This window comes from Diabrotica virgifera, chromosome 3 (assembly GCF_917563875.1).
Source record: "Diabrotica virgifera virgifera chromosome 3, PGI_DIABVI_V3a".
Taxonomy (NCBI): Eukaryota; Metazoa; Arthropoda; class Insecta; order Coleoptera; family Chrysomelidae; genus Diabrotica; species Diabrotica virgifera.
The window spans coordinates 207371203-207396822 of record NC_065445.1 but is presented as its reverse complement, the minus strand read 5'-3'; the positions used below and the strand labels follow the sequence as shown (position 1 = coordinate 207396822).

At 32.0% G+C, this 25620-nt stretch overlaps 1 protein-coding gene across 1 annotated transcript in view; it reads right to left on the bottom strand.

Moving 5' to 3' along the window:
• The window catches only part of LOC114329463 (UDP-glycosyltransferase UGT5-like), a 110841-nt gene that overhangs the window by 27862 nt on the left and 57359 nt on the right, over positions 1 to 25620 (bottom strand). The window contains exon 2 of the mRNA XM_050645808.1: positions 15919 to 16716. Coding sequence (XP_050501765.1) covers positions 15919 to 16716 — 798 coding nt within the window. The remainder of the gene's footprint in view (positions 1 to 15918; positions 16717 to 25620) is intronic.

The following is a 25620-nucleotide window of genomic DNA, read 5'->3' as shown; positions in this document are numbered from 1 at the left end:
TCTGTACAGGTCCGTACCATATTAGTTGTTTTGTTTTTATGTCATCAATTATTGTATCCATGACTCATCAATTATTGTATCATTATTATATTATTATATTATTATATTATTTATGTCATCAATTATTGTATCATTTCTTGTATTCTCTCATTTGGTATCCGATCTCTTCTTGATTTGTCTGCTGCACTTCACCAGCAGTCCATTTCTGTTCCTAGTAACGTTTTCTCTTTTCTTTGTTTCATTGGTTAAACTTCACTGCTATATTATGTGAGAGGTCTAAATTCAAAACCGGACATTTCCACTTTATGTCATTCCGAGTAAACTGAAACTGTTCCCTATCTCAAATTGGAGGAAAAGCCCACTTTTGCATCTGAACCAATTATTTCAGACTGAATTACTACTAGGAAGTGTCCAATTTTACTCTTTATCAAATTGTTAATATATGGATCTTTAATCACAGGCTACACAGGTGTATTCAACTAATAGGCTATTGATTATATTCAAAATAAGATAGCTAAAAGGAACTACAATGTTAACGGGGTTTTATTATTTCATATGGTCAATGGACATCTATGTATGAAAAAACCGCGGAGTGCTACCACTTAAAGGGGTGCGTTTTTGAGAAATGGGTGAATTAGTCCCTGGGCACAGGTTACATTAGGGTGAGTTCTATGCCCTTTTGGTACAAACATATCTACATAAAGATTGTTCCTGGTTAAATTTCCTATCTAAATATTACTTTATGAAGTCAATGATACTTTTTTTTACAAAAATATATTCAAAAGAAATAGCACAAAGAAACCCAAAAGAAAGAAATTTTGTTTTTTGTCTCATAACTTTTGTCCACGAGGATATAGGTATAGACATTGCTTTACAGAAAAAAAATCTACATATTTCTTCTTTAAAATTCTGTTTAGTAGAGGTAATTAGGATTTATAGTTTTCGAAATATGATTTTTCAAAGTTCGCCACTCACAGCAATTTTGGGCAATTTTCCTTGTTATTTCGCAAATATTGTTCTGTAACTATTTTCTACGTAACTTTAGGTATATGCAATGGTACACGTAATAGGAATAGAAATCAATTACCTTTAAAATGGTCTACAGTATATTGTTGTACGACTTTTTTTTAAAGAGATTATGGTTTTTTAATTTTTTATACTTTTAACGATTTTTTATAATATAATATAAAAATAAAATAATATTATTATATTATATATTATATATTATATATTATATATTATATATTATATATTATATATTATATATTATATATTATATATTATATATTATATATTATATATTATATATTATACATTATATATTATATATTATATATTATATATTATATATTATATATTATATATTATATATTATATATTATATATTATGTATTATATATTATATAATACCTAATACAGAAAAATATTATTTTTACATTTTTAACGATTGTTTTTGAAATTTGTCATTATAACTTTTTTTTATTGTACATGAATATACTGTATATTGCTCAATAAAGAGGGCTTACTTTCTGTTCTTTAAAAGGGTGTATCATCTATATTTAAATATGTAATGAAAACCGAGTGATTCTTTGATATTTTTTTATCTGTATTATTTACTATTATTTCTTTTACAAAAATTACATAAACATTAGCCTTAGAAAACATCACTTTAGTTAAAATTATTTAAACGTTGACATTTAAAAATTTTTCAAAATCAAAGTCCATCGCTTCGTTATTATTAGCTTCAATAACTTCCTCTGACACCTCAGTTATCTTAGAGTTCCCACAATTAGTACCCATGCACATGCACCCTTTGCAGAATATTGAACAACTAATTCCTATCTTCCTACAACCGCAGTTTTTTGTAGATCCTTTGGTACATTTACATGCTAATTTTTCAAGCAAAACTTGTGGTGCAGGAGCTTTGACAGTAAATATTGGAATTAAGCCATATTTTAAAGTTTGCCCGGCCGAGTCAAGTGGATTCAAAGTATTACCTATAAAAAATAAGCTTTAATCATAACACACAATCACATAAAAAAGTTGTAATGGGGAATTTAAAAAATAATCCTACAATCAAAAATCGTTGCAAGTACTTATTACATTTTGAAAAAGCATATCTTATTCAAAAATGATCCTAGAATTTTTTATAATACACCATTTTAAAGTAAACAGAATAAGCTATCTTTTTATTATATAATATATACCTAAATGTAGAAAAAAAAGTTATAATGAGAAATTTAAAAAATAATCGTAAAAAATATAAAAACTCGTTAAACGTATTAAGTCTTGAAAAAGATAACCTCTTTAGATGAAGTCGTAAAACATTATACAGTAGAATATTTTAAAGATAATTTATTTCTATTCCTCTTACATGTACCATTGCATATGCCTAAAGTTACGCAGAAAAAAGTTACAGAACAATATTTGCGAAATAACAAGGAAAATTGCCCAAAATTGCTGCGAGTGGCAAAATTTAAAAAATCATATTTCGAAAACTGTAACTCGTAATGACCGCTACCAAACATCATTTTAAAGACAAAATATGTAAGTTTTTTTTCTGTGAAGCAATGCCTATACCTATATCCCCGTGGACAAAAGTTATGGGACAAAAAACAAAATTCCTTTCTTTTGGGTTTCTTTGTGCTTTTTCTTTTAAATATATTTTTGTAAAAAAAAGTATCTTTGACTTTAAAAAGTTATATTTAGATAGGAAATTTAACCAGGAACAATTTTTATGTAGACGTGTTTGTAACAAAAGTGCATAGAACTCACCCTAATGTAACGTGTGTCCAGGGACTAATTCACCCATTACTCAGAAACGCACCCCTTTAAATGGTAGAACTCCGCGGTTTTTTCATATATAGAGATTCATTGACCATATGAAATAATAAATCCCCGTTAACGTTGTAGTTCCTTTCTATAGTACATAATCAATAGCCTATAATAAAGGAAATGAAGACTAATTTTGACCAAAAAGTAGAAATGTCCGGTTTTGCATCTAGACCCCTCATGTGATTACACTTTTAAGTATGGTATTATAGATTAGCTGTTTCTTCGCTTTATATATTGTTTGGTCCCACAGAATGTCGTTAATCATGGGTATGGCTTTTCTGCCTTTATGTTTCTGTTTTTATAGCAGCATCGACTGTTCCATCTTGAGATATCTTAGATTAGATGTAGATCCAAGATTCGAATAATCTAAGAGTAGTAATATTCAGCTATCGAAACCATAGAGTAAAAAAACGAGCAAATAAAGCAGCTTATATTTAGTATAGTATAGTTGATCCAAAAGATGGCATAACCCAGACATCCAATGTGAAAGTTATCCTTCAACACCAAATTGTTCTGTATGGTCCACACAATGTTCAGAAAAAAGTCACACCATTTTGAGCGTCGGGTTTGGGGGGGAGAGGGGGGAGAAATCGGTAAATTCGTAGTATTTTAAGTTTTTCGCCAATATTTCTAAAACTATGCGGTTTAGCATGAACAACCCTCTATATAAAATTGTTCTACATTAAATTTGAAATAAAAAAGGCCCTATGCATAATCTTTCTCAAATGAATGGTTCCAAAGTTACGGAGGTAGTATAGTATAACTGGTCCAAAAAAAGGCCTAACCCAAACATCCAAAGTAAAAGTTTTCCTCCAACATCAAAATGTTCTACATGGTCCACATATTGTTCAGTAAAAAGTTACACCATTTTGAGCGTCCGGTTTGGGAGGGAGATGGGGGAGAAGCCGGTAAATTAGTAGTTTTTTTAAGTTTTTCGTCAATATTTCTAAAACTATGCTATAGCGTAAACAATGTTATATACAAGAATGTTCTACATGAAATTTAAAACAAAAAACGTTCTATACATAATTGTTATAGAATCAACGGTTCCAGAGTTAGGGAGGGTGAAACTTCGAGGTTTTCGATACTTTTTATATTTTTTGGGCAATATTTATGATATAACTATACCAAAAACCCAGACATCCAAAGTGAAAGTTATCTTCCAACACCAAATTGTTATATATGGTCCACATAATGTTCAGAAAAAAGTCACACCATTTTGAGCGTCGGGTTTGGGGGGGAGAGGGGGGAGAAATCGGTAAATATAAAAAGTCTCGAAAACCTCCACTTTTCACCCTCCGTAACTCTGGAACCGTTGATTTTATAACAATTATGTATAGAACCTTTTTTGTTTTAAATTTCATGTAGAACATTTTTCTATAGAACATTCCTTACGCTAAACCATAGTTTTAGAAATATTGACGAAAAACTTTAAAAACTACTAATTTACCGACTTTTCCCCCATCTCCCCCCAAACCGGACGCTCAAAATGGTGTAACTTTTTACTGAACAATATGTGGACCTTATAAAACAATTTTGGTGTTGAAGGAAAACTTTTACTTTGGATGTCTGGGTTAGGCCTTTTTTTGGACAAATTATACTATGCTACCTCCGTAACTTTGGAACCGTTCATTTTAGAAGGGTTATGCATAAGGCCTTTTTTATTTCAAATTTAATGTAGAACAATTTTGTATAGAGGGTTGTTCATGCTAAACCGCTTAGATTTAAAAATATTGACGAAAAACGTAAAAAACTACGAATTTGCAGATTTCTCCCCCCTCTCCCCCCCAAACCGGACGCTCAAAATGGTGTGACTTTTTTCTGAACATTATGTGGACCATATAGAACAATTTGGTGTTGGAGGATAACTTTCACTTTGGATGTCTGGGTTTGGGTCTAACTATACCATACTAATTATCATCATAATTGGCTCGACGATCCTATGAGGATCTAAGCCTGATCGCAGATAAGTCGTCAGTCCCGTCGATTCAACATAGAGCCACTTATATTATTCTGATCCTTAGAATGTTTAGGTGTTCCTCCGTCATCATGATCAATCCATCTTCCACGCGGTCCTCCCCTAAAGCTTCTACAATTGGTGTCTGATAAAGTCTATTGCTTCGTGTAGACATTATCTGATATCCTATCAATGTGTCCAGCTCATCTTAGTCTCTGCACAGTAATACATTTCACAATTTGTGAATCTATGTATAGTCGGTAAGATTCAACGTTATATCTTCGACGTCATAAAACATTTTGGTTTACGGCTTCAAAAATCTTTCGAAGTGAAGGGGTTAGAAGTAAATCCGCCTAAGTGCAATTTTCACGGAAACGACTTTAGTGCTGTTTCACGTTCTGAATATCTTTGTTTGGTAGTAAAATCGACTAAGCTCTAACCCCACTATATCGCCATTTTTTGATGAATAGAAAAAACAACCAAAATGAAATTCACCAACCGATATGAGCAGAAATCGCCTTACTGCACCTAGGCTGTTTTACTTCCAAACAAGCGACTGGAAATAAAATATATTTTTATTACTTATGTTGTTTGGGTTTCACTCACAGATTGGATTTTTTTATGGAGTGTAGGTTATACTACTCTAGTAGATTAATACCCCAGGCTGTGGGTGAAAAAACGTGATATAATTCAGGAATTTTTGAAACCTATCAGGTGTTGTAAAGGACGATGCCAGGAATAACTTCTACTAAAATGTAACCAAAAATATTGTGCGCTTTTTTTTAATTGCGATTTTCATTTGTTAAATATGCAATTTTTAAAGATTTTTAATTTTGCAGCTTAGGATATTGATTTTAGAGAAAAACTTTTTAATAGAAAGTTGTAGTAATTTAAAAAACCTACAATTTGAGCTATGGTAAGTTTAATTTCGTTAATTGGTTATTTCAAAACAGCCTGCGAAAAGTCCAAAATGGCCGTTTTTTACAATTGCATTATTTATTGTACAAATATTTTTTTTTTATTTTTTAAAGCTTTAAAATGAAGATCTTTCAATTCCAAACATAAAAAAAATTGTAAAGCCAGATTACCGAATTTGTTGCTTAGATATTATAAATTGTTTATCCCAAGAGGTAAAATGTCGAAGGCTATAACTTTTTGAAAAAAAATCGTAGAAAGTTGGTGAAATCTTCAATCTCCTTCGAAAGAGTTATGTTTTCATATTCTGATGTAAATAAATGCGTAAAACATTTTTTTTAAACCTCTAATTTTTGGATTTGAAAATAAGGGGGCAAATTTCGTTATAAACATTTAGAGCTGAAGCGGCCCTGTACATTCTATGAGTTTTTAAATTACATATTATTGTTGCTGAAGATGAAACGAAGATTTATAAATAAATAAAAAATTTCTACGACCAACTGAAGCCGAGATAATTTTTGGGTTTGCAAATAAGGGGGCAAATTTCGTTATAAACATTTAGAGCTGAAGTGGCCCTGTATATCCTATGAGTTTCTAACTTACATTATTATTGTTGCTAAGGACGAAACGAAGATTTATAAAAAATATTAAAATTTTCTACAACCAACTGAAGCCGAGATAATTGTTTTTTTTTTCTTAAATCATAGTGCCTTTATTTATAACAATTAAGAAATTATTTTACAGTCATTGACTAAAGAAAGACTTATATTATCTAAAAATAAAAATTATTATAAAATACAATTGTATTTAATTATTAAAAATTATTTTTTAATTCGGTGCTTTTGCAAGCGGCCGAATTTTGCAAATCGCCCGGCTCGCTTCAAAACCGCACGCTCGGAAAATTTTTACGTAACTTGTATTAAATGACAGAAAACAATTTAATAATATTACCATTATAATATACAGTCTATTTACCACTGTATTTGTTTTTCTTTATAAACTTTTATATGTGAAATCCAAAAAGAATAATCACTACAAGAAGAAAAAGTTTTATGTATATTATAGTAAGAAGTAACATTATTATTATTATATTTATATAACAATGAAAAAATTAAAAATAAAGTTATATATTTCATATATATGTATCATTTTTGTAATATTATTTCTTCAGAAATGAAATTTCACATATAAAAGTTTATCAAGAAAAACAAATACAGTGGTAAATAGATTGCATATTATAACGGTAATATTATTAAATTGTTTTCTGTCAAAATTTAATACAAGTTACGTGAAAATTTTCCGACCGCGCGGATTTGAAGCGAGCCGGGCGATTTGCAAAATTCGGCCGCTCGCAAAAGCACCGATTTTAAAAATAATTTTTAATAATTAAGTGTAATTATATTTTATAATAATTTTTATTTTAAGATAATATAAGTATTTCTTTAGTCAATGACTGTAAAATAATTTCTTAATTGTTATAAATAAAGGCACTACGACTTAAGAAAAAAAAAACAATTATCTCGGCTTCAGTTGGTTGTAGAAAATTTTTAGTTTTTTATAAATCTTCGTTTTGTCTTCAGCAACAATAATCTGTAAGTTAGAAACTCATAGGATGTACAGGGCCGCTTCAGCTCTAAATGTTTATAACGAAATTTGCCCCCTTATTTGCAAACCCAAAAATTATCTCGGCTTCAGTTGGTCGTAGAAATTTTTTATTTTTTTATAAATCTTTGTTTTATCTTTAGCAACAATAATCTGCAAGTTAAAAACTCATAGGATGTACAGGGCCGCTTCAGCTCTGAATGTTTATAACGAAATTTTCCCCCTTATTTTCAAACCCAAAAATTAGAGGTTTAAAAATGTTTTACGCATTTATTTACATCACATTATGAAGATATAAATCTTTCGAAGGAGACTGGATGTTTCACTAACTTTCTACGATTTTTTTTCAAAAAGTTATGGCCTTCGACATTTGACCTCTTGTGATAAACAATTTATAATATCTAAGCAACAAATTCGTTAATCTGACTTTACAATTTTTTTTATGTTTGGAATTGAAAGATCTTCATTTTGAAGCTTTAAAAAATAAAAAAAAATTATTTGTACAATAAATAATGCAATTGTAAAAAACGGCCATTTTGGACCTTTCGCAGGCTGTTTTGCAATAACCAATTAACGAAATTAAACTTACCATAGCTCAAATTGTAGGTTTTTTAATTTACTACAACTTTCTATTAAAATGTTTTTCTCTAAAATCAATATCCTAAGCTACAACATTAAAAATCCATAAAAATTGCAAATTTAACAAATGAAAATCGCAATTTAAAAAAAAGCGCACAATATTTTTGGTTACATTTTAGTAGAAGTTATTCCTGGCATCGTCCTTTACAATACCTGATAGGTTTCAAAAATTCCTGAATTATATCCTGAAATCGACCTATTTTTCACCCACAGCCTGGGGTATAATAGCAGTGTCGTAAGTGATACTATTGTTTGCAGAAATTAAATATTTTGTCATTATAATATTTGGATCATGTTTTTGAGTCAGGTAAGTTTTATGGATTTTTGAAAAAAACAGAAAATAAGAATTTATTAGTTAAGAAATGATCAAGTAAATGTGATTGCTTACAGTGACTCATGCCGCGGTCAGAATAAGAATAAAAATATAAGCAAAATATTCATACACATTGTTCGCACTACACATAATGAAAATATTGACCACAAATTTCTTGAACCTGGTCTCGCCTACATGAAGTGTGATCGGAGTTTCGCTCTAATAGAAAAACTGAAAAATAAAAATCCTGAGATATTTGTAACGGATCACTGGTGTGACTTAATAAAAAAGTGTTCAACAAAAAAATTTGTTGTTTTTAAAATGACACATTTTGGGTCCCTTTCAAATTTAAATAATTTAATTAAAGATCCAAAAAAAGGATAACAAAAATCATGTGATCAAATTGAGATACATTAAGTGGTTTAAATATACTAAAAACCAAACACACCAATTTTCTTTTAACCTTGGGATGACCAAGCGGGGAAATTGTGACCCCAGCGTATATTTTTCTTTAATAAATTCAAAAGTATTTTCAATTTTTAACCTGTTATTTTTTTATTTGACTAATGTCATTCTAGATATCCTCATATTTTGAAATAAAAAAATTCTCTATATTTTACGAATAAAAAATATATTCTGAAGTTGATGTTTAGTAAAATACCGTCTATGATGTGTAATTCCAAGTAGTTTTACGCTAATGACGTCGACTTTGCAAAGTAACAAGACACTTACTCAACATACACACTACATATGACACTAATACTCATGTTGTGACTGGCTGAATGACATAAAGTCCATGCCATAAAAAAAATTAAAAAATTAAAAAAAAAACTTCATTTTTTTGTTAACTGTCATTTTTGACATTTTTGACCTGGGGTCATTTCCCCCCTTGGTCATCCGTGTAACAAAAAAAGGTTGGTCATCGGAAGGTCAAAAAACTTTGGACGAAGACGAAGAAAAATGCAATAAAAATGTTGGACGACTGCTGAATAATGTTAATTTGGAGCCTCTTGGAGATCAAGCAAAATAAAAAAAAATTAAGTATCGAAAATGGGAAAATTTACAAAGCTGCTAAATTTCATACGCCCCATTTACCACCAATTTTATAATGATTTGCTGCATGAGTCAAAGTCGCAAAAACACATTGAAAAAAGCAAGCACTGCTGTTGAATCTTCTAAAGAAGATGCCAATGACGATCAAGACGAGTACATAGATTTTTTGTCAGAATATAAGTAACTTTAGTGTTATAAAAGAGTAAAGTTTGTGTTTTTTTAAGAAAAGATAAATAATATTAATTGAAAATTAAGCTTTTGTTTAGTTCCTTTTATGTATTATAAAGTCATTTTTGCCCAAAAGTAAAACAACCTAAGTGCATTTTTTTGTCAAAAGAGGTAAAAAAAATAAAAATTTTTCTCGCCAGAAGTGTCTTTAAAATTTTATACTTATTTTTAATTGTTTAATATATTTTAAAATTTTTAATTTTGAACGTCTAGAATTTTTAAAAGAGCAAAAACTTTAATGCTTTATTTTTTAAAATGTGTATTTTGCTACTTAGGCGGTTTTGTTTCTGACCCCTTCAAGTAGTTTTCGTCATTTTGGATAAAGTCCATGTTTAGCCCAATATATTAAAACCAAGATTACTGAGGTTTTGTAAATGTTAAACTTTACTGTACGTTGTAGGTATTTTCTCAGACGTTTAAGAAAACTATGGCGAGTTCTGTCTCCTAGTTGTTTCCTATTGGCATGCAATGCTTTACTTCGTGGCTTGTGTGTTTGTTGTATTTACTATCGATCCAAGATATGTGAATTCTTTGACTTGCTAAGGTATAGTAGTTGTTAATTTGGATTCTCTGTTGAACATTGATGAACATGTTGAGTGTTTTCAGTAACCATCATATTATATTGTTTCTGGTTCTTTCCTCGTTTACAAGTACTATTTCATGTACAGCGTCCGTAAACTTTATAAAACACTACACTACGTCAAGAAAAATGGTTCCGTTGCCTACACTAAAAATGGTTCCTAAAAAAAAGTGTTGCCTACACTCTGTGAGTTTCGCTGGTATGGCTGCTATCGCCATTTAACGGTTGACTAGTGTTCCTATTTCGGCCGGAATTTTAAAGACGACAGTAGAAAAGCAAATAATAGTTGTTTCAAACTTATTACTTATAGGTTTGGATCCCGCGTATGAAAAAAAAGTTGATTAATAGCAATCTGAAAATTTGTTAATAGCTTAAGGCTGCCTAGTCGGATAAACTTTGATATATGGATATATGGGAGCACTGGAACAGGGGCAGTTTTAATTGTGGAACAGGTTAAAAATTTGGAATGGTCAGACCACGAAAATTGCACATTTATTTGTCCGACAGAACAGACTTAACGACGTTCTACACCTTCGTTGCGGGGTATGCCTCTCAGAGGAAATGGAGGAAACTTATATGCAAGCGAAAGTTGGTAACAATACATTTATAGCAGAATACTCAAATCATATGTTTCAGTATTGAATACTTTATAAAAATAAATTATAATAAATTACGGAAATTACGGAATAAATTACGGAATTAGTTATAATAAATAAATTAAAAATAAATGGTACGGTAAACAATCCTCATTTTTTAATATGTTATTCTTTACAAAAAAAACCTTTAATTTAAGCACAAATATTAAAAATCGTAAATTTGGGTCAAAAGTTATTAACTTTTTAAGAATTCCCATAAGAGCCCATGTTAAAACTTAACTTTGACTCTTAATAGTAATTAAACGGCACGGTAAAACAATTTTTAAAAAATCAAGTCTTAGTTTTTTTAAGTAAACTCTAACATACTAAAATTTCATGCAAATCCTTAATTCTTTGCCGAAGGTATAGAACGTCGTTAACTCTCCGAACAGAGATTAAACTCTCATGCAAAAATCAGACTGCTATTTATCACCTGTCATAATTCCTGTCATTTGACATATTCTACATGTTCCACTCATTAAAACGCCCATTTGGTGATAAATAGTAGTCTGATTTTTGCATGAGAGTTTAATCTCTGTTCGGAGAGTTTAAGTCTGTTCTGTCGGACAAAATACATGTGCCGTTTTCGTGGTCTGACGTTTCAAATTTTTAACCTGTTCCACAATTAAAACTTCCCCTGTTCCAGTGTTCCCATATATCAAAGTTTGTCCGACTAGACACCCTTAAGCTACTAACAAATTTTTAGCTTGCTATTAATCAACTTTTTTTTCATACGCGGAATCCAGACCTATTAATTCTTCTTCTTCTTCTTTTGCCCTTTAATTCGTCCAATTCTGAACATAGGCTTCCCCCAGTTTCCTCCATTCGCTTCTGTTTAGTGCTTTCTGTTTCCAGTGCGTTCCTCCTATCTTTTTAATGTCGTCTCCCCATCTCATCTGGGGTCGTCCTCTTGCTCTCTTTCCTGTCCATGGTCTCCATTGTTGTATCGTGCTATTCCACCTATTGTCCGTTTGTCTAGCGTTATGACCTGCGAAGCTCCATTTTAGCCTGGTTATATGTTGACCTGCGTCTTTGACTTTTGTTCTATTTCTGACCCAGTTGTTTTGCTTTTTGTCTGTCAATTTTAGTCCTAACATTGCTCTCTCCATGGCTCTTTGTGTCTTTATTATTTTATCCATGTTTGCCTTGGTCAAGGTCCATGTTTGGCATGCGTATGTGAGAATTGGGAGTATGCACTGGTCAAACACTCTTGTTTTTAAGTATTGTTGTATTTTTTTATTCTTTAGGACCCATTTTAATTTTCCAAATCCTGCCCAGGCTAATCTGACCCTTCTTTTTACCTTCGCTGTTTGGTTTTCCTTGTTTATTTTTATAATAAGTCCCAACAGGGCCCCCGCAAGGCTGACTGGCGCCCGCGTGCGGGACATATTTTAGCGCCTTTTAAATACATGTATGTATTATTTATCAAATTGGATGTTATCTATTAAATTATTAAATGATTTATTTAACCCAAAACCAAACCTAAGCACAGTCAAAATTTATTTTACAAAAATTTATATTTGTCACCTCAAAATAACTCAATGCAATTTTTTTATGAAATTATGTAAATTAGACACAAATACATTTACAAAATCAAAAATTTATTAAAAATGTTAACGTCCTGTAGTACAGAGAAAAATAATTTCGGATTTCGGATCTATGTTTATATGAAATTTTTTCAATAATTTCTTACAGGAAAACAGCCAAAGGGGAAAGCCGAAAAATTTCACCTGGAAAAATTTTAATGTGTTTTAAACTTATTCATTTTTTTTCGAATCCTGAGAAAACTAATAAATATTTTTGAGAAATTTAAACGCAGAATGAAAGATAACGTTATTACCGAGGGCAGAAAGTCCCTGAAAAGTTCTATAATGCTTATTTTAATAAGTTACAGGGGTGAAAATAAAAGAGAAAATTTAGTGTGATTTTTAATTGCAAATATCTCATTCAGAAGAAACTTCTTATATATTCTAAGTGACTGTCAGCCCTCGGCAATAACGTTATCTTTCATTCTGAGTTTATATTTTAAAAAAATACTTATTCGTTTTCTCGGGATTCTAAAAAAATGAATACATTTAAAACACATTGAAAATTTTGACAGGCGACATTTTGCGCATTTCCCCTTATAGGTCTGGATCCGGCGTATGAAAAAAAAGTTGATTAATAGCAAGCTGAAAATTTGTTAAAAGCTTAAGGGTGTCTAGTCGAATAAACTTTGATATGTGTGAACACTGGAACAGGGGTAGTTTTAATTGTGGAACAGGTTAAAAATTTGGAACGGTCACAGCACGAAAACGGCACATTTATTTTGTCCGACAGAACAGACTTAAACTCTCCGAACAGAGATTAAACTCTCATGAAAAAATCAGACTGCTATTTATTACCTGTCATAATTCCTGTCATTTGACATATTCTACATGTTCCACTCATTAAAACGCCCATTTGGTGATAAATAGCAGTCTGATTTTTGCATGAGAGTTTAATCTCTGTTCGAAGAGTTTAAGTCTGTTCTGTCGGACAAAATAAATGTACCGTTTTCGTGCTGTGGCCGTTCCAAATTTTTAACCTGTTCCACAATTAAAACTACCCCTGTTCCAGTGTTCACACATATCAAAGTTTATTCGACTAGACACCCTTAAGCTATTAACAAATTTTCAGCTTGCTATTAATCAACTTTTTTTTCATACGCGGGATCCAGACCTATTAAATTTTTTTGCAACATTAATAACGCACCCTGTCTATTACATTAAAAATTTACATTTAGTAAATAAACAATAATATTTTGTCATTTCAAAGCTTTCAAACAAATTTTATATAAGGTGTCTACATAACTAGGAACCATATGGGAAACTGTTTTATATTAATTTTACGAGAAAAAGTTATCCTTCATAAAAAGTTCTGCATTGTCTAGAACCCAGAATGCAACAATCAAATGTCAAATTTTATGAATCTTATTCGAGGTGTGTCAAAAAATAGGAATTTCGGTGAAAGGCATAGTACGTTTACTTTTCACGATATTGAAAAGTTATTATGAAAAGTTGTTCAACGTTATTAACTATGTTTCTATATACAATTACATCCTTCTAATTAAAATATTGTTATCTAGAAAGGCACTTTACTCTTGATCGAAACTCATGTTTTTTTACACATATGTACCTATATTTTTTACCTATCTCTTATAAAATTCATAAAATTTAACAGGAGTTGATGGTTGCATCTTAGGTTTTAGACTTAGACCATGCAAAGCTTTTATAAAGAACTTTTTATCGTACAATAATAATTGTACTTTTCAACAACGCTCTTTTCATTTATTAGAAATAATGTGATAAGTCTTTTATTATTGTTGGAAATGGAAAATTAAATTAAAAAATTGAATGTCTCCACTAAAATGGAAAACTTTACTTAACTTTTTTTGGTTTTAGGACTTACTCTTCACAATCCAATAGGTCCACATAACGCTCGAGTGACTTCAAATTTAGCATACTTTCCTACCCTACTCTACTACAATGTTTTAATTTTTTTTTTCAAAATAAATTGTAAATTGTGGATTTTATTAGAAGAAACCCGATTATATTTAAAACGAAATATTATTCATTGTAATGATTAAGATACTTGCCATTTTCACAGTTAATTTCATTTCCACACCACTTAAAACAACAACAAATAAAAAAGATTGTCCAATATTTTTTACACGAAAACAAAAGTTAGGGCAGAATAAACAAAACGGTTAGTGCAATAATAGTCGTAATTGTCATGTTGACGTTTATTTGACTATTTTGAGGGTTGCTTTAGTTTACAACATAAAATCGATTGGATGGTATGCCAAGCGTAATTCAGTCTACTCAAAAAAAATTAGGAAGGAACAACAAAATGTAGTATTATATTTTTGGCGGAATAAGTTCAACATTTCAGGACGGGAATAATTATTTTTTCAGTAATACCACAATATTTGATTTTTGAGATTTCTCTAGCTGTTCATGAAATAATTAAAATTGTATATAAAAAATAATTATCTCATTTAAAATAAATATTTCTTATTTACCAAACCTTCGGTTTGGCGCCCCTTTGGGGTTACGCCCGCGTGCGCCGCACGCGTTGCACACCCGGTTACGGGGGCCCTGTGTCCCAAATATATATAATCATTAACCGCTTCTATTGTGGTGTCGTTTAGTATTACGTTTCTATTGTCTTGTGAGTTTGTCATTGTTTTTGTTTTTGTGTCAACAAAAAAAAAACTATTAATTCTTATCGTGTAATATTTACAACGTAAAGAAGTAATTGGATTGTAATCGATAATTAATAGCAGTAAGTACAGAATTTATTATTCATAGATTTTGCTTATCGTTTTGACGTTTATATTGACAACTAATATTAGAAAAAATTTATTCTACAAAAAAGTATAATAATTTAATATAATTATAGTATAATACTTCTTAAATATTAACTTATGAATGACAGTTAACGACATCATATGTTTGCTGTGATTGGTCGTTATCTTTACGCATTCAAATTTTGTTTCAGGATTGGATTGTAAAATTAAAGATTGTAAAATTGTTTTAAAATTAAAATTGTGTTTACTTACTTTTTTCTAATTGCATCAATCCATTTTTGTCGTTAAATCACCTTATTCTTGGCGACAGGAAAGTTGTAGAATACACAGTTACTTACTATTGTAACCAGTATTTCGACACTCTTTAATACAACAACTTTCGTGAGACATTTAAAAGCTATAATATGCAACTCTCAATGCAGAACGTCAACAAGCAAATTTCCAGTAAAGGTTTACAAACTTGTCACTACTGACGCTCGCGAATTTTTCATTATCCCCTCTACCTACGAGCTCATAGCGTATAGGCAACAATTCTACCCCTGTCAAAATCGCTAACATGGTAGTAATTTTGCTGTCTTCGATCAAGGGACATTTTCTTACACTGAATAAAATAATTGGACTAAGGAATAATAAGTCAAACTTTCTGTACTAGCCGGTCTTCATACATCGGTATTTTCACAAAAAAATTTAAAAATAAAAATTGTAAGATCGAACTTGTTATTGTTAAGTCAGGTACTAACGGATCTTGCTGGTGCTTAAAGTAAAGCATTTTTACAGACCTGAAGCATTATGTAAAAATAAGAAAAAAAAACTATTAGTTAGTTGTCTTACCTAATATATCCTGCTGTGGGAACCATTTTCTTATCTCCACATTTTTCGGTGTTTTAAAATCTTCATCCTCGTATTTCCACAGTACCTTTTGCTTTAGTTTTCCTAAGGATCTAATAAGAGCCTGCTTGATTTCTGGTTTTATATCAGTACTTTTGATATTAGAACCCAAACTCAAGTAGATTACACCTTCCTTGGCACCATCTAACATCTCTTTTAAATCTTTTGGTAATTCTTTGGGGGGATCGATATGAAATCCACCAATATTAATCATATTAGGTACTAAAGGAACCGCCTGTGTTACGCTCTCATGAGCGTTTAAAAATGCTAAAGATACATTGTTTGAAAAATTATCATTTGCACAATGCGGAAATTTGGCAACAGCCATCGCCTGTTGCTTTCGATGTACGAAAAAGTACATTAGAACCTGTTCAGATAATACTATAATAGAATTGAACGTCCTTTCCCAGAAGTTCATCTTTTCTGAGTACTTCAAGAAAGTATCTGGGACATATGACGGAGGAGCAGGATTACCGACGTATGGGTTGATCCAAGCATTCGAACCTATCGTATTTAATAATATCAATGGAGCTTTGTAGTGGCACTGTAGAACATATAAGCCTTCATGTTTAAACTGTTCGATAATTATAACATCGAAAGTTTTATTTGAGTCTAACAGTTTCTGAACGTTTGGATGATTTAACACGAAGTTAGTACCTTCAGTCATAAGCATGTTCATGAAAAATATTTGTACAAACGGATTGATGTTTTCAAAGTCAAAAATGTTAAACTTCGCCACTTCTGAAAAAAAAATAAATTAAAATTAAAAACTATCAGTACAGTAGATGGTATATTTATTATGGAACTATAGCGTACATAAATCTAAAGCAAAAAAAAGGAGCATGACCAGACGAAATCCCAAACGAGCTAATAAAACTAGGCGGAGAAGAACTGCAAAGGAAAATATATGAGCTAATAATAAGGATTTGGGAAGAAGAAAGAATGCCGGAGGAATGGAAAACAGGGTGAATGTTTCCTATTCTAAAGAAAGGTGACACCACACATGGCGAACACTACAGAGGAGTAACATTGTTAAATAGCTGCTACAAAATATTGACATTAATATGCTCAAGAAAAAATACAGTTATATGACAAGGTAAAATTTTAGAAATATGCTTTATTGCGATGAAAAATTTTATAATTTTATCGACAAAGCTTATAAATATAGTCAAAAAAACAAAACAGTAACAATCCAATTTACTAAAATTACAAAAATCGTCAATATATTAAAATAATAATAATAATAATAATGAAGTTAAAACAGAAATAATCAATTGCAAAAATTTAAATAAATTGCAAATTCATAGTGTACCTAATAATTAATAAAAAAGGTTTAAAAGTTAAAAAGTTAAAAAGTTAAGCTGCTGCATATGACACCCAAATATAGATAAAAAAATAATAAAAATACTACTTGTGCAAAGGGTACTGTAATTTCTTAGTTATTGACTAAAAAAATCTTCTACTGAATAATATGGTCTTTCAGACAGGTAGGCTTTTGTCAGTTTACGGAATTTGTGGAAAGATAGTGCCGATTTTAGTTGTAGGGGGAGATGGTTGTACATTTTTTTGCGGAATATAATATCGATTTCTTTACTAACTCCGAGGACGGGGTCGGCAAATAGACGTCAAACGTAGAATTTCTCGTGACGTAGTCATGATTAGGTCATGGTGGAAAGACATGTAGATGTTTACGAATTAAGCAAACAGTTTCTAAAACATACAAAGATGGAGGGGTTAAAATTGCGTGATCTTTGAAATAACTTCTGCAATGTGTTGTTCTTCTGAGGCCAAACAGATATCTTATTGCTCTTTTTTGTAATTTGAAAATAACATCGAATTGGGCAGCTGTACCAGAACCCCAAAAAGGAAGATCAATACGAAGATGTGACTCGAACAAAGAAAAATATGTTATTTTGGAAGATGCTAAATTGAGTTCATTCGAAACAGATCTTATAGCATAGCAAGCTGAAGAGAGTTTCTTCCGTAACAAATCGATATGAAGGGACCATTTAAGGTTGCTGTCTAAAAAAATACCAAGAAATTTTACAGAATCACCCTACCACCTTTGGCCCTACACCGAAAGGTACTAATGGGTCTACTGATTAAGTAAAGTAAGTTTACAGAATCAACGGTACTGATCTGGCTGTTATTAAGAGGTAAGGGTTGAAGAGCTGCTTTATAAGACAATGCTACTGTTTTATCTACGTAAAACGAGAGTAAATTTGAGTCAGACCAGGTTTTTATTGTAAGTAAATCAGAAGTTATAGTAGCATGAAGAGTTGCAATATTTGAGTTGCTCCAAGTGATACTGGTATCATCAGCAAAAAGAAAGATTTTTCCATCGATTTTTAAATTAGTAATGTCATTAATAAAGATAAGGAAAAGTAGAGGACCCAATACTGAACCTTGAGGTACCCCACACACAATGTTTTTGAGACTAGAGTCTGTATCATTTGCTCTAACCAGTTGTTTCCTATCATCCAAGTAAGATTGGAACCAATTTAAAAAAATGCCTCGAATTCCGTAGAAATTTAGTTTTTTTATCAAAATGTTGTGATTTACACAATCAAAAGCTTTGGCGTAGTCACAAAAAACGGTGGCAGTGTGAATATTATTGTTCAGTGCTTGATAAACCTCATGTAGTACAGAAAACATGGCATCAGTGGTGCATTTATTATTTAAAAAGCCGAACTGATTTTGTGATAAAATGTTGTTTTCAACTAGAAAGGACATAAGTCGGGCTTTTATGAGTCTCTCAATGATTTTGGAGAGTACCGGTAGTAGTGCAATAGGTCTATAATTGCAGGTATTAGATATTTCACCACCCTTATGAAGAGGAATAATGATGGCTGTCTACAGGCACTCTGGAAATTTACCTTTCTCAAAAGAATCATTAATTAGTTAGATGAGGACTTCTAACATATTTTCTGGAAGATTAGAAAAAATTTTTATCGATAGACCATCAGTACTACAGGAAGATTTGCTTTTGATACTATTGATTGTTTGGATCAGTTCAGATTTATCGACTGGTTTTTTACAGAATGAATTCGAGACCTTTCTTGAATTAGGGAAATAGGAAATGGGATCTAGTTGTGGCAAAATTGTTGATGTAATATTTTTACTCACATTAACAAAGTATTCATTTAGATTTACAGGGTCTGGAAGGGAAAATGTTTGAGCAGTGTGGGTTTTATTTCGAAGATCGTTTATTATGGACCAAGTTTCTTTTGCAACACTTTTGGAGCTTCCCAGATGGTTCTGGTAGTAGACTTTTTTAGCTGATTTTATAAGTTTAAGATAGGCTGCCCTGTACTTGGTGATATATTCAGTGATAGAGACGTTGGTAGTAAATTTCTTGATATGAGAAGAGAACGCATATTCTTGGAAGATATTCGGATACCTTTAGTAGTCCAGGGTTTGTGATGTTTTGGCTTAATTGCAATTAAAGGAAATGCTTTATTGAAGATACAGATAAGCTTATCCAAGAATTCACTGAAATTATTATCCATGTCCATAGCAGGAAAGCGCCACTCAGAGGTTAAGCATACATTTTGGAATTTACGAAAGTTCCGGGTGGAAAAAATCCTGCCTAAACGTCGGGTTTTCGAGGAAGGTTTGCTGGAGATATTAAACTTCGTATAAACTGCTTCATGATCAGATAGTCCAGCATTAATAATTGTAGAGTGGACATCAAGGGGTGAGAAATCTGAGACTGTATAATCAATTAAGGTATGGATTCAAATATGTTGACCAAGGATATTTGTGTAGCACAAGCAGCAGCATAATCAATGTTGAAGTTTTGGCGAATATGAGTTTGAAAATGTAGAACACTTCAAATATCTTGGGGTCTCAGTTAATGGAACTATTGACAGAAGCATAAGTAATCAATTAAAAAATCCTGACACGGAACAGAACCCAATGGTAATACAACAACCTCCTCAAAGATAAGAAGCTTACTCAAAATACCAAACTGAAAATTTACAAAGCAGAAATTAGACCTGTACCTACTCACATAATATGGCGCTGAAGTAATATGCTTGGCACAGAAAGATGAAAAAAGATTGAGGATACCAGAGAGAAAAACCATTCGGAGGACCCACTAAACTTAGGCAATAATGAATTTAGAAAACTGATGAACTACGAAGTAAGAGAACTTTTAAAAGGAGAAGAGTCATCGTCAGATTTATCAAGGCACAGAGACTCAGGTGAATGGGACGTATACAACGGAGAAATCCAAGAAAATCACTAAATGGAGACCATTATCAGGCAGACCAGGAGGAAGACCGAAAACGAGATCGGAGAACCAGATAATTGCAGACTTTAAGAAGATGAGAGTTAGAGAATGGGTAACCATAAGCAAAAACAGTAACGAGTGGTGTAGAAGATACCAAGTCACACAAACAATTGTAAAATCAAAATGTTAATGCGGACTGATTTCCCGCGAAAAATGAATCGGAAGAGACCATAGAGGATCGCAATCACTCCGCTAGGAGTGTAGATGTCATAAAGATGCCTAAAAATGCTAAAGATATATTATTTGAATAATTATCATTTGCACAATGCGGGAACTTATCTACAGACATCGGATATTGCCTTCGATGTACGAGAAAGTACATTATAGTCTAAGAGCTAGTGAACCCTCTGACTAACGGTCGTCCTGTAAGGCTAGACATTTTTCTAGTGATAATTCATAGCACACCAAGGCTAAAAACCATGACCTGGCAGGCCTCAGCGGTGCACGTGTATCTACCAGGTGAATCGAAAAGTACAAATTTAGGGAGTAAAATAAACTTTCTCCTGTAAGGTTTAAATTTAAGTATGTGTTTGAGTAAGTCATTTAGAAGAAATGTGTACAATGACAGGCGATTCTGAAGAGCATAAAACCTTGCCAGGCGAGGGGAAAGATTAGGGGTTTTTCCTAAAATTATTCTTTTTGCATCGAACAAATTCTTTTTAGGTTTCTCGAATCATTCCAAACAGAAAAGGTCTTTAGTGATTTTTCTCTTAACAGTTTTTGTTATATAAGCGATTGAAAATTTTGAAAATTGCGAAATCGGCAATTTTTAACCCTAAATCGGAAATTTATCTAAAAATTTCAATGTTGCCAAGGTACGTAGATATTCTTTAAACATTGATTGATGAAATCCCGAAGAGTTTTTTGCAATAAAATATCTAAAACTCCTTTGTTTTTTTAATTGCTTATCAAGCGTGCGCGACACTGTAGTATAAGTGAGGACGTTTGAGTTGGCATAAATTCATTATTTTGAGAATGGGCAAATTTCAAGAGAAATCCTTAGACAGGTCGATTTTTATTATTGAATTAGGACTCTTTGGCATATATATAATACTAGTGACGTCATCCATCTGGGCGTGATGACGTAATCGATGATTTTTTTAAATAAGGGTAGGGTTTGTGTGATAGCTCATTTGAAAGCTTATTTAATTCTCTATTAAGTAATATAAACATTAACATAATTATTTATACAGGGTGTACAAAAAAAATTTTTCTTCTATTTGTCAAATTTAATCAAAGTTAATTTAATAAGAAAATTTTTTGTACACCCTGTATAAATAATTATGTTAATGTTTATATTAGTGAATAGAGAATTAAATAACCTTTCAAATGAGCTATCAGACAACCTCTACTCTCATTTAAAAAAAAATCATCGATTACGTCATCACGCTCAGATGGATGGCGTCACTAGTAGTATCCACAGAGAACGGCAGTTCTCACCAGTGGCGCACAACACCCCTACATGCGACACTATATATACACGAAATTTTCGATTTTCTAAACCTGACTGAATTGAAAATTGGGCCAAATCCCATCTTAAAGTTTAGGAAAAGACTCGTCCATCCATATGTTACTTCTCCATTTTGGTCGAAGGGTGTGGATTTTACGGCCCTTCCCATTTAAAGCCTGTTTTTCGTTCTCGTCCCCAAAACTCCCAAAAATTTCAAAAATTTAAGCCCGACCTTTGCGGCTTCTGATAGCACATATCATTATCTTTCCAACGCATGTTTAATTTTGAAAATCGGTTATACCATTCAAAAGTTATCGAGCTCAGAAATATGACTCAATTTTTATTTAAAAAATGGAAAATGTTTGTGGATATGTATGTATGTATGTATGTATGTATGTGTGTGGAAAAGTTAAACCGATCTGAATTTTTTTTCTGTGTTTCAAGAGGGTGTGAGGGTCGATTCATAACCGGTCTAATTTTTGACTTCTGACTACCCGTAAGTCAGCTAGAGGGCTAGGTAGATACAAAATAGCATATTTTTTGGGCGTATATATCTTAGGTTCAAGGAAAGACAGGAAAACCGTAAATACACCAAATCAATAGGATTGAGTTAAGCTTTCAAATGGCGCCTAAGCGATCAAGCTGAGACATACACACTGCTCACCATAGCTAAAAACGGAAGAATGAAACTTTAAAAATTTTGGTTTTTCGACAATTACTCAAAATTTCAACCTACGAATTGCGCCAATAACTGAGCGTTTGTAGAAGGACTCAGGACGCTTCTAACGGTATATACCTTATATCTGGGAAAATTCGAATTTTTAAGTTATAGGCTTCATAAGTATGATCAAATCTATTTCTTATGGGAAAAACGGTTTTTCAAGCTCAATAATTCCTGTAATACGTTCAGTTATCTTACTCGATCTTGGATGCATCAGATACTACTTGTCAATACGTTTCAAATTCATGTTTAGTGATCAATATCAGGTAAGCCGTTCAGAAGTTATAGAGCTCCAAAAGTATAATTAGTCCAGGAACTGAAATTTTTCACTTCGCAATTTTTACAGAATGGATAGATTTGCTTGAAAATTTGACAATAAGTAGCGGATAGTCCAAGGATCAAAATCTATATGATGCCGAAAGACGATTTTACCATGAGGTGGTTGCCACCTCATCTCGAAAGTGGAAATTTTTTTATATTTTGACCGCAAATGCTGGTAAAAATATTAATTACTAGCAAAAAATGTTCATTATAGATTTTTTTGATAAAATTAATAGTTTTCGATTTATTAGTTATCGAAGCTGTTAGTTTTATATCGAAAAGATTACCAGATAACGGCAGTTCTCGCCAGTGGCGTAGAAATACACCCCCCTACACGCGACACTATTATATACATGAAATTTTCAATTTTCTAAATCTGACTGAATTGAAAATTGTGCCAGCTCCCATCTTCAAGTTCAGAAAAATACTCACCCATTCATATGTCAACCATCCATTTTGGTCCAAGGGTGTCGATTTTACGGCCCTTCCTATTTAGGGTCTGTTTTTCGTTCTGATCCCCAAAACTCCCAAAAACTTCGAAAATTTAAGTCCGACCTTTGCGGCTTCTAACAGTACTGATCATTACCTTTCCAACGAATGTCTAATTTTGAACATTACCAGAGAACGGCAGTTCTCGCCAGTGGCGCACACCCACACCCCCCTACACGCGACACTATATATACACAAAAATTTCGATTTTCTAAATCTGACTGAATTGAAAATTGGGCCAACTTCCATCTTAAAGTTCAGAAAAAGACTCACCCATTTATATGTCAACCATCGATTTTGGTCCAAGGGTGTAGATTTTACGGCCCTTCCTATTTAGGGTCTGTTTTTCGTTCTCGTCCCCAAAACTCCCAAAAAGTTTAAAAATTTAAGTCCAACCTTTGCAGCTTCTAATAGAACTGATCATTACATTTCCAACGCATGTCTAATTTTGAAAATCGGTTATACCATTCAAAAGTTATAGAGCTTAGAAATGTGACTCAATTTTTATTTAAAAAAGGGAAAATGTTTGTGATGTATGTAGGTGTGTTTGAAAATTAAACTGATTTGATATTTTTTCTCTGTGTTTAAAGAGGGGGTCAAGGCCGATTTAGAACCGGTATAGTTTGTGACTTTTGACCACCCATAAGCCAGCTATAGGACGGTAGGTTCAAAATGGCATATTTTTTGGGGGTATATATATTCGGATCAAGAAGAGGCAGGAGAACCGCAAATACATCAAATCAATAATGTTGACTTAAGCTTTCAAATAGTGTTTAAGCCGTCAGGATCAGACATACACACGGCTCAGTATAGCCGAAAAACTGAAAAACTAAACTTTGAAAATTTTGGTTTTTCGACAATTACTCAACATTTCAACCTACGAATAGGCATGTTCACTAATTTTTAAATATAGTTAAATTCAATAGATTACAAGGTATATAAAAACGTAACAATTATAAAACTGTTTAAAAATGTATATTTTTTAAGATAAATGAGTTCACAATGTTGATTTTCTTGGAGGCTAGAAAAACGGTACCCTGCAGCGAGGCTACGGTCTGTGACGTCAGCAGTCGTAACGTCTTTGATCGACGACTAGTTTTGTATACTTATTTACGAAGTGTATTTGAATGTGCGCAGTTTTTTACGTACTTGATTATTAAAAATGAAGCCAAATAAGTGGTGTTTTGTTCCTGGGTGTGTAAATACATCAAAAAAACAGTTCTGACAAGATTTTTAAGACCGTTCCAGCCAATTTAAAACAGAAAAAGAAATGGTTTGTTGCAGCTATAACTTAAAATAACTAACTTATAGAACTAACTTAATAAAATAAACACTATACAAGTTTTCCAGAGACTTTCGGCCCTTGGTAATAATGCAATTGTTCTTTCTGCATTTACATTTTTCAAAAATACTTATTAGTTTTCTCAGAATTCGAAAAAAATTAATGAATTTAAATAGCATTAGACCAAGATTTTGCACCTACCCCCTTAAGGAGTAAATGAAAAAGTTTCGGGACCTCAAATTTGTATTCCTTAAACTGGGATATTCCTAAAAACGAGACTCTAATAATACAGACAGTAAAAGTAAACCTTGAAATAACTACATGTGGATGTAGGTATGACTTTATATTATATTAAAATCATTAATAATTTAGTGAAAAGATTGGTTAAAATGAAAATGTATAATACCCAAGTTCAAAAATATTTTTTACCTTGGAACAGTTGTCAACCCTAAATACGAAACAACCGAAATAAGATCTAGAGTTGAAAAGGACAGAGTAACATTTAACAACATGCATGAGAAATATTTTCACCCATTGCGACATATAATATCTCTTTCACTAAAAATGCGGCTGCTAAAATGTTATTATTTCCGGTCTTGCTATATGGCGCAGAGGCCTGGACAATAATGGAAACGTTAATGAAAAAGCTAGAGGCATTCGAGATGTGTGTGTACCCACGTATCCTCAAAATATCCTGGCGACCCACACCAACGTACAGGTATTGCATCGAATGGGAAAACAAAAAGAAATTTCTTTTACAATTAAGAAACGAAATCTTAAATATTTCGGTCATCTCATGAGGCATGATAAATATCGTATACTCCAACTGATAACGCAAGGTAAAATAGAGAGCAAACGCGGACCCGGAAGAAAAGACACTCATGACTTAAAAACTTACTCCAATGATTTGGACAAAAGTCGATCGAGTTATTCAGAAACGCCGCATTTGAAATTAAAATTGCCATGATGATAGCCAACGTCCACAACGGACAATGCTCATGAAGAAGAATAAAAATAGTTTTAATACACCTAACCAAGGTAAGGTAATAACCAGCCAATGTATGTATACAATATGCATGCGTACAATG